At 42.0% G+C, this 13,086-nt stretch overlaps 1 protein-coding gene across 2 annotated transcripts in view; it reads right to left on the bottom strand.

Annotated features, from left to right (window-relative positions):
- Nucleotides 1–13,086, bottom strand: part of SYK (spleen associated tyrosine kinase) — a 44,004-nt gene that overhangs the window by 25,511 nt on the left and 5,407 nt on the right. The window contains exons 3-6 of one of the 2 annotated variants that reach the window (XM_006914926.1): nt 7,637–7,775; nt 4,367–4,448; nt 3,930–3,979; nt 2,179–2,247 (exon numbers count right to left, since the gene is read on the bottom strand). In XM_006914926.1, the coding sequence (XP_006914988.1) occupies nt 2,179–2,247; nt 3,930–3,979; nt 4,367–4,448; nt 7,637–7,775 (340 nt within the window). The remainder of the gene's footprint in view (nt 1–2,178; nt 2,248–3,929; nt 3,980–4,366; nt 4,449–7,636; nt 7,776–13,086) is intronic. The other variant, XM_006914927.1, reaches the window with a different exon arrangement.

Here is a 13,086-nt window from a genome sequence, read left to right as displayed (position 1 = left end):
TGCTTAGTCGGCTCCTAAATTGTGTAAGGCAAGTCCTTGTGTTAAATTTATACGTGTGTGGGGGTGCACCTGTATATAGACGTGTGTAGGCATAAATATGTGTGTGCATGTGTGCATTATGTATGTACCTATATGTGGGGGATATGTACATTTTATACATAAATTTCCAACTGGTCATACTCTCCTGGTTGAACTCTGAATGATATACCTGGAAACCACGGAATTAAGATAAATGTAGAATGCTGTGTCTACGTTTATAGTGAAATGGCTCATCTCTGGGACTGTGCCTGTATTGGGGGGGCTGTGTATTGGCACATAGGCTTGGCTTTGGGCCATCATAAAGAGATTGATAAATAAATAGGTGGTGGGAAACAGGGGTGTGGTTCACATCCACAGGGGTCTTCTCTATGGCTGCCAAGCTGACCCTGTGAATAGGGGAGAGGTCAAGGAAGCTGAGAAGGTGAATGAGGGGTACTGGTGATGGGGCAAAAGGTATGCTGTGCATCCTGCCCTGAGTCATTCTATGAAGTTTTGTCTACATAGCTTTTGATTAAGGACTCTAGCATCTTGAGTTCGACTGTCATACCAAGGTGATGAAGTCACTAATTTGAACTGAATTTGTAATCATAACCTTGGAGAGATGGTTTATGATTGAAAAACCCCCTGAATCAAAATATATTTCAGTCGCCTCAGTTGATGGGGCACCATCTGGCCTATTTTCCCTGAGCTACAGTCCTGGGAGGCGCCATCCTGGCAACTGAGTGGAGCCCTCTCCTAGAAAAGAAAGGGTGAATGCTGACAGGGGTCCAGAACAAGATGGGCCAGAAGGTGGGAGCTGTGGAGAATTTTGCATTGGATCATGGAGAATGTTGACCTCTTCAAGGCCAAAACCCCAATCACCTACTGGTCCTGGTCTTGAAACAAATACCAAGTTATAGGGCTAAAGGGACACCAACACAGAGAATGTATCGCTGTGACAACCTGGCCCCCAACTCCTAACATGCCACCCCCTGGCACTGGCAGCCTTCACTATCTCCCCTAAAAGTGATGTACTATCATAGCTGACATTTCCATGGGCTGATCCACACTGACTGGGAATGTGACATTCAAATAGACAGTTATTCCATTCAGGTTTATCACATAACTTTTCTCCTCAAACATCAGCTTAAACTCACTTCTTTATGGTATACGTTCTATGGTCAACAAGATTGAGAATGTCTTATGTATGTATGACTGCCCATGTGGAAAATTTTTACTAAATAAGATCTCAGGGATTTTAGGCTTTTTTATTTCAGTTTCTTATAAGTACTTTAGGCAATCTTCTTCAGGAGTTGATGCCCAATGATTCGTTAAAATGTTTGGGTATACTGAAATACTAACGGATATGAAAATGTAATGGAAAGAATTATTAATAAAAGAATCAATTTACACTACCAATGATAAAAGCAGAAAGAGGAAAAGAGCAATCCATATATGTAAAAAATATGTATTTTTTGAGGGAGGTGATTCATTATAAATCAAAGTCATTAAAAAAAACTTTTTACTTCTCTCGTAATTCAATAATATAGCAAAATATAAAAATGCTTCAACTTTACTGCCTCATAAACATAAATGGTGTTTCAAATCCTTAAATTCCAACCCATCTTTATACATTCTACATTTAAAGTTCTGTGCTGGAAATTTACAGCCATATGAAGTTATTGAGGCACTTGATATCTATGAAGTAAACAACTTTAAGCTCTCACTAAGCAGTACCCACAAAACCTTCATGTTTCTTCCATCACCATGCAATTTATATCATCAATTACCATGATACTGCGACATATGATTATGGCAACCCAAAAGTAACGTGGCTCACTTGGAAATGATTTTCTAACAGGAGAATTAGCTCCCACTGATTATGCTAACCAAAATGACATTTAAGTACACACATTAGGAGAGAGAGCACACGCACAGTGATGGGCTTTGCAGCAAAATGACCAGAATCCACGTGGAAAGCACAGTGTATACCCTGGTGGGCTGCCCATGAGGGCAACACACGGCAAAGAGATTTGAGGCCAGAGCAGCAGGAGGGTCAGGGCAGCACACAGAGGGCAGCCAGCAGGTGGAGCATGGGCACTGAGTGCGGGTCAGTCCTACCACTTAGTCAAGGACAGCAAGCAGGAGACACTTTAGCACCTTTTTGTGGCCAGGCTTTGGGAAGGAGTATGATTTGATTCTTGAGATTATTCCACCCGCTGACCAAGTCTAGAAACCGTAATGGCAAAGAGGAACAGTAAATGTTTCAGAAAACAAATACAGGCTATGGTATATGACATGCTATTTTAATTTGCTTTATAACTATACTGCCGGCCCCTCCAGGTTCTGCTGATGTGATTCACAACAGGCAACATTTGATCATTAGGAATGGCTCAAAGTAAAGCTAAGCATCTGAGCAGAAAGATCTGGAAAATTATTTGGGTAATATTTTCCATGAAAAGCTATAAAATTAGAGCTGTTACATTAAATAGCCTATATTTCATAGAAAATTATTAAGTTGCAAACTCAAGGAAAATCATCCTAAAGAAACTAAAAGTAAATTTGACTGCCCAATTTTATTACTTCTTTAGAGTGCTGGTTCTATGGTGTTTGTGTAAATTCATTGAGTTGGACACTTAGGAGATGCACATTTTTTTCTGTATGTGTCTCATCAGTCAATAAAAAGTTTTTTCCAAAATATCTAACTTCTTGAAGCCATTGAGTGATATATGGCTTAATATAAGGCTTGATATTCTTTTAGTTCTCAGTGCTCATCCGTCTTAGAGGAAAATAGATCTATCTTGTGAAACATACATGTTAAAGTAGTTACTAGGCCCATGAGTTACATAAAGGCTAAAATAAAATGACTCCTAAAAGGGCTATATTTCAGATATTGATCCCAAAATTCACTAATATTGTAGCAAATTCCAGGTCTCCCACTCTGGTGACGAGTGCTGTCTCCAGAGAGCCTCCCGGTTTCAATGTAGGCACAGCTTCTGTGCAGTCGCAAGTCCCCACTGGGGGCAGAAAGGGCATTCTGCTCTCTGTAGATTTTTGTTTTTTAAGGGTTAATAGGCAAAAAGTGAAGTGTAGAGTGCACAGCACACGATGGGAGAATTTTCACACTTCACATTAAAGGAAATTAAGGGTCCACAATGAGGTCCCCCCCAAAAAAGCAGAAAATAATTCATGCTTTGAGTATAAATCTGTGCGTCAGCTCATAACACTGTGGAGAGAGGAAAGAGGGGGAATTCTCTCTTTAGGAGCATCAGGCACATTTTGGGCAAACCGACGTGGAGAAGTGTGGATAGGCACGTTCTTGCCTCCTATTGGTGTGGAGGGGGCAGCGGGTTCTGGCCAAATGCCCAACTCTGTCTTTCTCTGGGGATCCTCTCCTCTGTGGCCAATAAGCGCTCCTTCCCCAAGTCTTCCTCCGCTAAGCTACTGTCAAACCAGCTCTCCTGGAAAGGGCAAGTCTTCTAGTAACAATGTCTTGGTTGATTTAACCAAAAGAATCGACGTCATTGAGACATTTCATACACCAGACTCGTCAAACAGACCATGCACACAGTCATGTGCATTGTGTCCACGAGGCCACACGGACAATTCAAGATGGAGCCTAAACAATTTGTTGCCATTTTCCAAATTTGTCAGGAGGCATATTTCTGTTTTACCATTGAGTTTCATGATCATTTTGTATACTTTTGGCAAATGGAGGAAATTTACCTACCAAAGGTTTTAACCTGGCTAGCTTGGAACTGAAAACAGGCTGATTCTAGCTCACACCAGCAATCCCAGTTTATCAAGTATGATAAAAACAACAATTACCACTACTCTGTTAGCCAAAATATGCTTTCATTACACTAATATACAACTGCCTCATCTTTAGTGGCTTTTCTAGTAACACTTACCCCCGGATGGGCACTTGGAAGTTGTGGACGAGGTCTGAAATGAATATTTCCTGATGAGAAAGAGCATGGATGATTACTGCTATATCATTGAAAACCAACCATTTACCTCCTCCCCACTGCAGATCAATCAGTGTGATTGTAAAATACTGATACTTGAAAAAGTAGATACATTTTCTGCATATATTTTTTTATTCTTTCATTCAACTTTATCGCCCATACAATTAGAACGAATTAGTTTTTAAAAGTTAAAGTTATCAGTTATTTTTTGATTAATGATATATATGAAACTGGAGTAATCCGATATTTTTAATGAATCAGTAAAAACAAAGCCTTATCTCACCTGAATTTGCAACAGGCCAAATCTAAAATGAGGCTCATTGTTATCAGATTATTATTATTAGCTAAAAGACTAAGACTCCAAAACCTTAGTGACTCACCAGTCTGCTCGCCAATTTTTTGACATGGAACTGTAAGGACTCTTAACAAGCCATCTGCTTTATAAGAATAATGCTCGACTAGCTGAAAGAAAAGAAAAGAAGAAAGTACAATAAACAACTGAGGCAGGAAATATAATCCTACCTAGAGCCTCTGGCTCCTATTCAAACTTTAAAAGTGATTGAAGGACAACCCTTAACTTCCTGGAGTCATCTGCCTGATCCCCCTCATGCCTTGCTTCTCTTACCCACAGATTCAGGACAGAAGTGCACATGCTGACTTCTCTTTGGGATCTTACTCCACTCTCCGCTCACCCCCGCCCCCTCTGTGTGTGTGTGTGTCTCTCTCTTTCTTTCTAGGAGCAAGCTGCATTTACAGTATTTGCTTATATTCTCTTACTTCTATATGATAGTATAAAAATGAACTCAGCATACTAATATTCACTCAGTCATTCAACAAACATTCTGCTTTACTAGGCCCTGAGAGAGGACAAAGGTAAACTAAAGTGAATGACACAAATTTCCTTAAAGCTTACTTTCTTGGTGGAAAGACAGAAAATAATGAGCAATGTTGTTATCGGTGTTATGGGCACTGACTTTGGAGAGACCAAGTCATTGAGCCCAAAAGCTTCAGAGAGAAGATACCACAGTACAGGTGATGTGGGAGCTGGGACATGGGGAAAGTGACTTTTTGGAGAATGGCCTTATGTTGAAAAGACATGGACATCCTAGACTAATAGATCTCAGAAAACTGTGAATCATGATGTCCAATTTCTACATTAAAAAATAAATTAATGGCAAGTAGATTTATTTATATCTAATCAAAATTATGAAACAAGAAGACAGTCTTGGTATTTCACATTTTCTTTTCTCATACATGTGTTTACTCTAGATAACCTAAAATCTTCCTATCTGATTTCTCTTCGTTGTCTGTTTGTTAGTATTTTTCTAGTACCCAAACTTACCAACTTGAGTGAATGCTTGTTAAATGAATATATTTTACCCTTCAGGTAACAATCTTTTTAAAAAATAATATTAATTATTGTGGTGAGAACACAACATCAGATCTACCCTCTTAACAAATGTTTCAATCTGACCAGCCCTAACATGCTACTGAAACAGACACCAAAGCTCTCCCTATTCTGTTAAGTGCAATAGAATGTTCTCAGACTAAGAGTATGGAGGTCCCCATAACAGATGAGACATGCTATCCACCTTTCCAGTGTCATTCAAATATCTCCTTTAATGCTTGTGTTTTCAGACAATCTCTTCCACAAGGGTGGCTGGGCAATGGGCATATTTGTAGGGATTTCCTTCTTGGGCACAGGTCTGCAAACTTTTTCTGTAAAGGGCTAGGTAGCGACATTTTAGGCTTTTTCAGGCCACATGCCATCTCTGTCACATAGTTCTTTATTTATTTCAAACAATCCTTTAAAGTGTCAAAATCACTTTCTTCAAGGACTACACAAAACAGGCTGGGGCCCTAATCAGGTGCATGGGTTTGCTAATTCCATTTCCAAAGTGAATACTAGAGTAGAGCAACTCTCAGAAAAATAGCACCAAACTCCTGGGTGGGGGTAGGGCACATTTTTGATGCTGTTTCTTAAACATAGGGGCTAGAAAATATATAATAGGAAGAATTTAATTAGGCTGAATACTATGATATGCTGGAGAAATCAATAAATGGGACAAAGTCTTGGGAAGAAAGTTCCCAACAATTAGAGATGTTTGGCACTACAGTGAGTGCATAGACTCTGAAAGTGAGTGGGCTCAGAGGAGGAAACAGTCACTCAGGAGAAGCCGGATGGCTGTGCACTGGTGATGGAGCCCAGAGACTTCAAGCTTTTAAATGCACCATAAATGCTTCATATAGGAGCCAAGAGACTTTGATGGGAAATTAAGACTGAAAGGCAGCATTCTCTACTCCTCTCTGATTTGCAGTGGGCTACCTGATGGGCTAATTGCTCTTTCAAATCGATACCATTAAAAAAAACAAAAAAACAAAGTGTATGGTTGATAATAAGCCATGTGCTAATGAGCTGCAAATCAATAGAGGAGGTTAGTGTTATAATTAATATGAATAATATTATAATAACTAGCATTCAGAAAAGAAACATTTCTTTTTCCAATTACAGCATTAGGAACCAAAATATGTTAGGTGGTGTTACTCTAAGTATGTTAAAGGTAATGAAGATCCCTGCTCTCAGTTTTTTTTTTTTTTTTTTTTTGGTGACATTGGGTAATGAAACTCAGTAAGTTTCAGGTGTACAATTTAGCAGTAAGGCATACATATTGCATTGTGGGTTCACTGCCCATAGTTAGATTTTTAAAAAAACAGGATTTCAAGTTGGGACTTCTCCTTACTGTTACCACATGTGAGATTCCTGGCCAGGCCTGGCTGTGGATGTTTGCACACGTCCCTCACCCACAAAAGCGCAATGTAGCTGTTGCTGTTTGGGAGGCAGAGTCTTTTGGTTCTCTCCATCTCTGCCCCACTACAGTGTGTAAGACACTACACCAAAACGATGTGTGCAGTATTGTCATTTTTTCACATAGCTGTGATTTAAAATAAAGGCAAACTAGTTATACCCATGATAGCCTTATGGAAAACAGTGGTGAGCACTGGTGTAGCGCTCCTTGTGCCTAAGTAGCCCCCAAATTGTGAGCTGTTTCAACTTTACTTACCAACAGTTGGGTTAAGAACAAATACTTTAGATTGGGGTGGGATAGTCCTGTGTAGGTGGTGGCTGGAAGTGTGGGAAGTGCTGCCTTACTTTCTGACTGGTTTTAATTTCAATGGAGACTCATTTTGCAGCAAGAATGGCACCTGACATTTTATATTCAACTTCGCTTCTCACAATTCAAAGAACACTCTGATCGGCCACCTCCATGCCTCCTTCTCGGCCATCTAGGCCTTTATTTTGTATGTAGTTGTCTGAAAGGCTGCTCTAGGTTCCAGTTAGAATGTCTTAGAGAGAAACATTTTCTAGTCCCCAGTGCAGGTCCCTGTTGAACTCTGAACACAGCTCTGAGTAGTCACCACTCTGAGGTGCCAAGTGCTGACTGCCCCTGGAGAAGCCACAGAACCTTCTGGAGCCTCATTAACCTAACGTGATGACTCTAGACTAGCATTTCTTAAACTCTGATGTTGGCAGGCGGCAACTGAAGGTTGAAGAGCAGGTTCTAGTTGGGCAGGTATGGGAGGGACCCAGGCAGGCATCTCTAACAGGCTCTAGGGACCCTGTTCCCCTCATTTCCTAGGATGCTGTATACCTGCCAGAGTGTGTCGAACTTCTTTCCATCGGGAAAGGAGAGCTTCCCTGTCTTGTCCTTGTCAATGCGGTAGTGTAGCACTTTGCCCTCATGTAGCAGACACAAGGCATAGGATCCGTTGTTGTCCCTGGCTCTGATCCTGGAAGAGATGAAGATTCCCGTCACTCCCATTCCTATCCTCTGGTGAAAAGAAGTGCCCTGAGAAGGCGGCCGGCAGCAATGTCCTTTACCTGCCGTGGCCAGGGAAGCCCTGCTTACAGCTCAGTGATATCAAGAGCTCACAACGAGGAAATTCTATGGCGTAGGGCTGGACCACAGCCAAGGTCCAGAGGGTGGGGCCCCAGGTGGACATCAGGAGAGGCCATGGTTCACCTGGAGCAGTGGCACTGCTCAGGGAACAGCATGTGAGACCCACAGGACCCCAGAGCTGGGCAGGGTGTGGAGTGGTAGTCTGTGCAGCCCTTTGACTCACCTCTTCTCTTCGCTGAGGCCAGAGTCCCAGAGGGTGTTGCTCCCCCACCTAGCCAAGGGGCGAAGGATGGGGGTGTCTGATGGGAATGTTAACAAAGGAAGCTCCAGACCACGGATGGAGGGGCGTGAGGCCTCCCACTCCCAGGGCCCTCTTCACTCCCTCACACTTTCCCTTCTGCAGGGAGTGGGGGGCAGGGCTAGGATTTAAAATGTTGTTCCACATGACACAGTCAGATGAAGTCACTGGAAGAAGAAAATATCGTCCACTGTGGGGAAGGGAAGGGCAGGTGAAATCAAGGCTGCGCTGGGCTGATCACCCCGGATCACTGCGTGCCCCCCACCATTCCCTTATCCAAGGGAACGAGACCTGTGAGTCTGACAACAAGCATAAAACATGCCACCACAATGCACAAGCGGTGGCCTATGTGTATGGGGGCGGGGAGGAGGCCTCTTGGGAAGGCCAGGTAGGGGCTGCAAAGGCACAAACCCCTCCCCGCAATTTAGCTGCTTAGTCACACCCACCCTCAGCCCATTTTCTTCTTTCAGCGACTTGAGCCTTTCAGATCATGAGATCTGAGAGAAGGTGAGTCCCGAGGTCCCAGAAAGCTGTCCAGACCTGGCATTTTCTAAAATAAAGGAACCGAGGCACCAAATGTTAAGAATGTGCCCAAACACACTGTATTTTGGGAAGAGTTCAAATGTGCCCAGATGCTAGGACTTCTCTGTTTTGAAGAGATTTCTGATGCCTCCTCCCAGTTGCAAGAGGTCATACACATGAGATGGGTTTGGAAACAGATGTGGGCATACTTTCCTGTCTTCGATCTTGTAGATTCATCTCAAAAAGCTAACCCAAAACTTGAGAGCTGAGCTGTGTTGTATGGGGTATGAACTTTGTTTTAAAATAAATTTCTTTTCAAGATATGCTCAGCTGTGTACGTTGGATCGGTTCCTGCCACACCCTACTGCTCAGGGCAGCTGGTGCGGATGGAAGGACACATGTAGACCCTCTTTGGCCTCGGTGGGGGCTGATTCTGAAACCTCCACACTGTGACGATAGCTCCTTCCTCCCAGCCCAACCAGGCTACCAGCGCCCTGAAGTATATGCTCCACTTCACAGTTACATGGCCCATGAAAACCAGTTGGTTGCTGTCAAATTACAAACCAACCACAAAGAAATGGTAAGACATATTTTTATATATTGGAGAACAGAATCTATTTTATAATGTGAGATGTGGGGCTATTTATAGTTTGTTTATTATATAAGCATTAGTGGCAAACAAATAGGATAGTTTGGAAGTATAAGGAACTATACAAATTCTTAATTCCAAGCACTAAGAATGTATGCTTATACATATGAAAGGTGATCATGGGAGCATGATGTCCACAGGCCATTCCAAAATATCATTCTCCTTGATTCAGAGTCCTTAACATCTTTGACCTCAAAGCCCTAGAAACAGTAAATGAGATATGAACTCTGGTTTTCTGATTTTTATGACCAATCTCCACCACTCCATCTTGCCTTATGCCTTGATTGATTTTTTTTCTTGTTAAAACTGAGACAGAGGGTCACAGATTGTCCAGGTGCAGTTACCTCATTAGAAATCTGGAAAATGCAAATTAAGACCACAATGGAAATAACATGACATACTCTTCTAAATGGCAAACTTTAAAAAGGCTCCTGATACTAAGTATTGCTGAGAATGGGAGCCACAGGCTCCCAGGAAAACTGCCAGTGGGAGTGCGAATCTGACCGTTCTAGAAAAATAATTTGGAATTTCCTACTGAAATTAAACCTATTCATCCTTTGTGAATCAGCAATCTACTCTCAGGTATACAAAATTTGTCCAGTCTGCACCCAGAAATTATGCTGGGATGTTCATAGCAGCTTTATCTGTGATCACAAAAATCTATAAAGAAACCGAATGTTCATTGACCGCAGAGTGAGTAAATTGTGGGATATTCATACGATGTAATACCATAGTACAAAAAATGAACCAACAGCAGTGATATGAAGCACGGATGACTTTCACGAGCATAAAATCTATGCCATGATTCCATATGCACAAAGTTCCCCAAAAGGCAAAACAAATGGTTTTGTTCAGAGGCGCACACTACTTTAGGTGTTAAAACCAAAAATCAATAAATAAGTAAAAAAGAGGAAGAAGAAGAAAAAAAGTGAAGGCATGCTGGACACAAGAGTCCAGGAAGTGGTATCCTCTAGTGGGGTGGGGTGTGAGAAACGGACCTTCTGCGATGCTGGTGTATTGTTTCTTAACTCCGGTGGTGTTTGCTTTGTAATTATTCACTAAAGTGAACACATAGAGTGATGCACCTTTTTGTATGTTTAATAGTTCATAACAAACATAGTATACAGAGAGAACTAGTGCAAGGTGGAGAGTCTCTTGCTTTTGAACAAGCAATTTCTGCAAAGGCATCTTTCTTTGAGGCTCCCCAGAGAACAGGTCTTCGAGGAGAGTCTTTGTCCCAGAGCTCATGTCAGACAGCCTATGCCAGTTCCCAGAACAACAGTGGTGACAGCTACCATGGGAGCACAGTCTAAGGACAGCAAACACAAGGACAGGCTGTGGACATGCAGCCTGAGCAGCCCCCCAGACAGCTGGCAGGAAACGAGGGCAGAGAAGGGAAACCCACAGGCCCAACAGCTGTAGGTGGCAAAGCCCAGAAGCTTGGTGGCATTAACGGCCAGTAACTGTGAGGTGTCTTCTGGCTGTAGGCAGATCCTGGCGTAGGCTATTTTAAACCTAAAATATGGGAAATACTGGTTTGGAAGTTGAAGCAGCTCCTCTTGGCCCCCCTGTTCCTCAGGAAAGTACCCCTCTGCCCCACACACCCACCAGGTGTGTCACACAGGCACCCAAAGAGTGGAAGAACAAAAGTTAGTCTTCTGACTCCTTTTAGGGCTGCTGCCTTCCAACTTCAGGATCAGTGGTCTCAGGCATGTTCACAGAAGCCCTAGAATACTTTTCCCCTATGTCTCTTGGAAGAGTAAAGCAGATTTGTGTTTTGCTATTACAGAGAGTGGGATTTCAGTGCTTTGAACTGGAGCAAAGCTGCAAAGCTTTCTTAACTGGCCTTAAGACTGTCTTATTGTCATGTGGCATGGTGACTCTCCTTGGTGAGAGGGCAGAAGAGCCACCCTTCTCTAAGGCAGACAGCCTTAGGCTCTGTGATGAGCAGGCCTTGCACCTCGCAGATGTGAAAACACTTGGCAAAGGTGAGGTGAGGAGAGTGTTGGTTCTGCAAGGAGGGGCTGAACTTCTATGCCCTCCTGGATGGGAGAGAATATGTGGTGGTGATGCCCAGACACTAGTGGAGAAGTGAGGACTCAGGAGGTGGTGGGACGCCCCAAGGTGGCTAGACCTATCAAGATATCTGTACATTGCATTGTGTCTGCTGCAGACAGAACAGCTGGGGCACTTCCTAGCCCACCACGAATTCTCATTCTCCTATGCATTTTTTTTTCCCATGGCAGAGCAGAGCATGGCTGGCTGGAGAGGAAGGAGGGCACCTGGGATGTGTCATGTGCATAAGATAGACAGTCACTGTGGCTGTGGTGGCCACATGGATAGATGAGAGGAGAATCCATGGCTGGCATTCACACTTCTGTTCAGGCCTGATGCTGTATCGGGTAGACAGATATTGCCACATGGGGCCCAATAGTAGCTTCCTAAGAGACAGAGAGTTGGGGGGTAGGGAAGAAGAGTTTGTGGGAATGACATGCTGGACAGTATGCATGCTGATATAAGGACAAGAGCCCCCTAATTCAGGAGAGGTACCAGTCCTAATATCCAACAAAGATAAAAGAAAATGAAACTGCTGGGTACTTTTTGCCTCGCACCATAGCAAAATAAAGGCGCATGTGCATTCCATACGAACAATGAAAGTAGGATCAGTGCAGAACACAGGTCCAAATCTGGGGCCATGCCAAGATTCTTTCGTTCATCTGCCTTTTTAAAGATTATAGTACAAATTTTCCCAAAACATAAAGAAGCATGAGTTACAATAGAGGGAGTAGGGAAGGAAAGAGACCAGGAAAGATAGGGATTTATATCTCCAAGAACTTTCAGTACTGGAATCATCAGGTGTGAAATATAGATTATCTATGTATGAAATGTTCAAAGAAACAAGATGGAAATCACAAAAACTGGCAAGCAATAGATACTCCCCAAAATGCTCAGGAATATTTAAAAAAACTACAATGACAACAAATAAAATTGCTAGAAATAAAAAAAAAAATGTATTGGTGGGGGAAATAATCAGTGAATAAGCTTACTAGATTAGACACAGATGAAACAAAAGTTAGTGAACTGGAAGACAGATCTAAAGATATTACCATAGCACACAGAGAAAAAACAATAGAAAATAAGAAGGAATGTAGGAGATGGATTGAGAAGGTCTAACATATGTTTAACAGGAGCTTCTGAAAGAATAAATGGTAAAAAAGAAAGATAGTAATATTTGAAGAAAAAAAATGGCTATTTTCTAGACTGATAAAGAAAATAATTCATGGTTGTATAAATCTTAAGCCAATGGCGATCAGGTATCTGTGCTTCCTACAACCATGAATTATTTTCTTTATCAGTTCTAGAAAATACTGAGTCATTTTTTCTTCAAATATTACTATCTTTCTTTTTTACCATTTATTCTTTCAGAAGCTCCTGTTAAACATATGTTAGACCTTCTCAATTCATCCCCTACACATTACCGTGTTTATCACCCAAACAACTCAGAAAAAACATTAGTTTCCCTATTTTTCCATTGAGTAAACTGAGGTCAGAGAGATGAATTAATGGTTTAAATCACAGAGCTAGCAAGTGGCTGGGCTTGTCTGACTTCATGGCCTGAGTTTTTTTATTATCCCACTTAAGTTTCTATAAGTAGAAGTAGTTTTAAGGTTAACTCTATCTCAATCAGTCAAATAATACAGTATTTGGGGTGTGCTGAAAGAACATTCCCTA

The sequence above is a fragment of the Pteropus alecto genome, unplaced genomic scaffold (genome assembly GCF_000325575.1).
Source record: "Pteropus alecto unplaced genomic scaffold, ASM32557v1 scaffold256, whole genome shotgun sequence".
NCBI lineage: Eukaryota > Metazoa > Chordata > Mammalia > Chiroptera > Pteropodidae > Pteropus > Pteropus alecto.
This window is presented reverse-complemented; position numbering and strand designations above follow the sequence as displayed.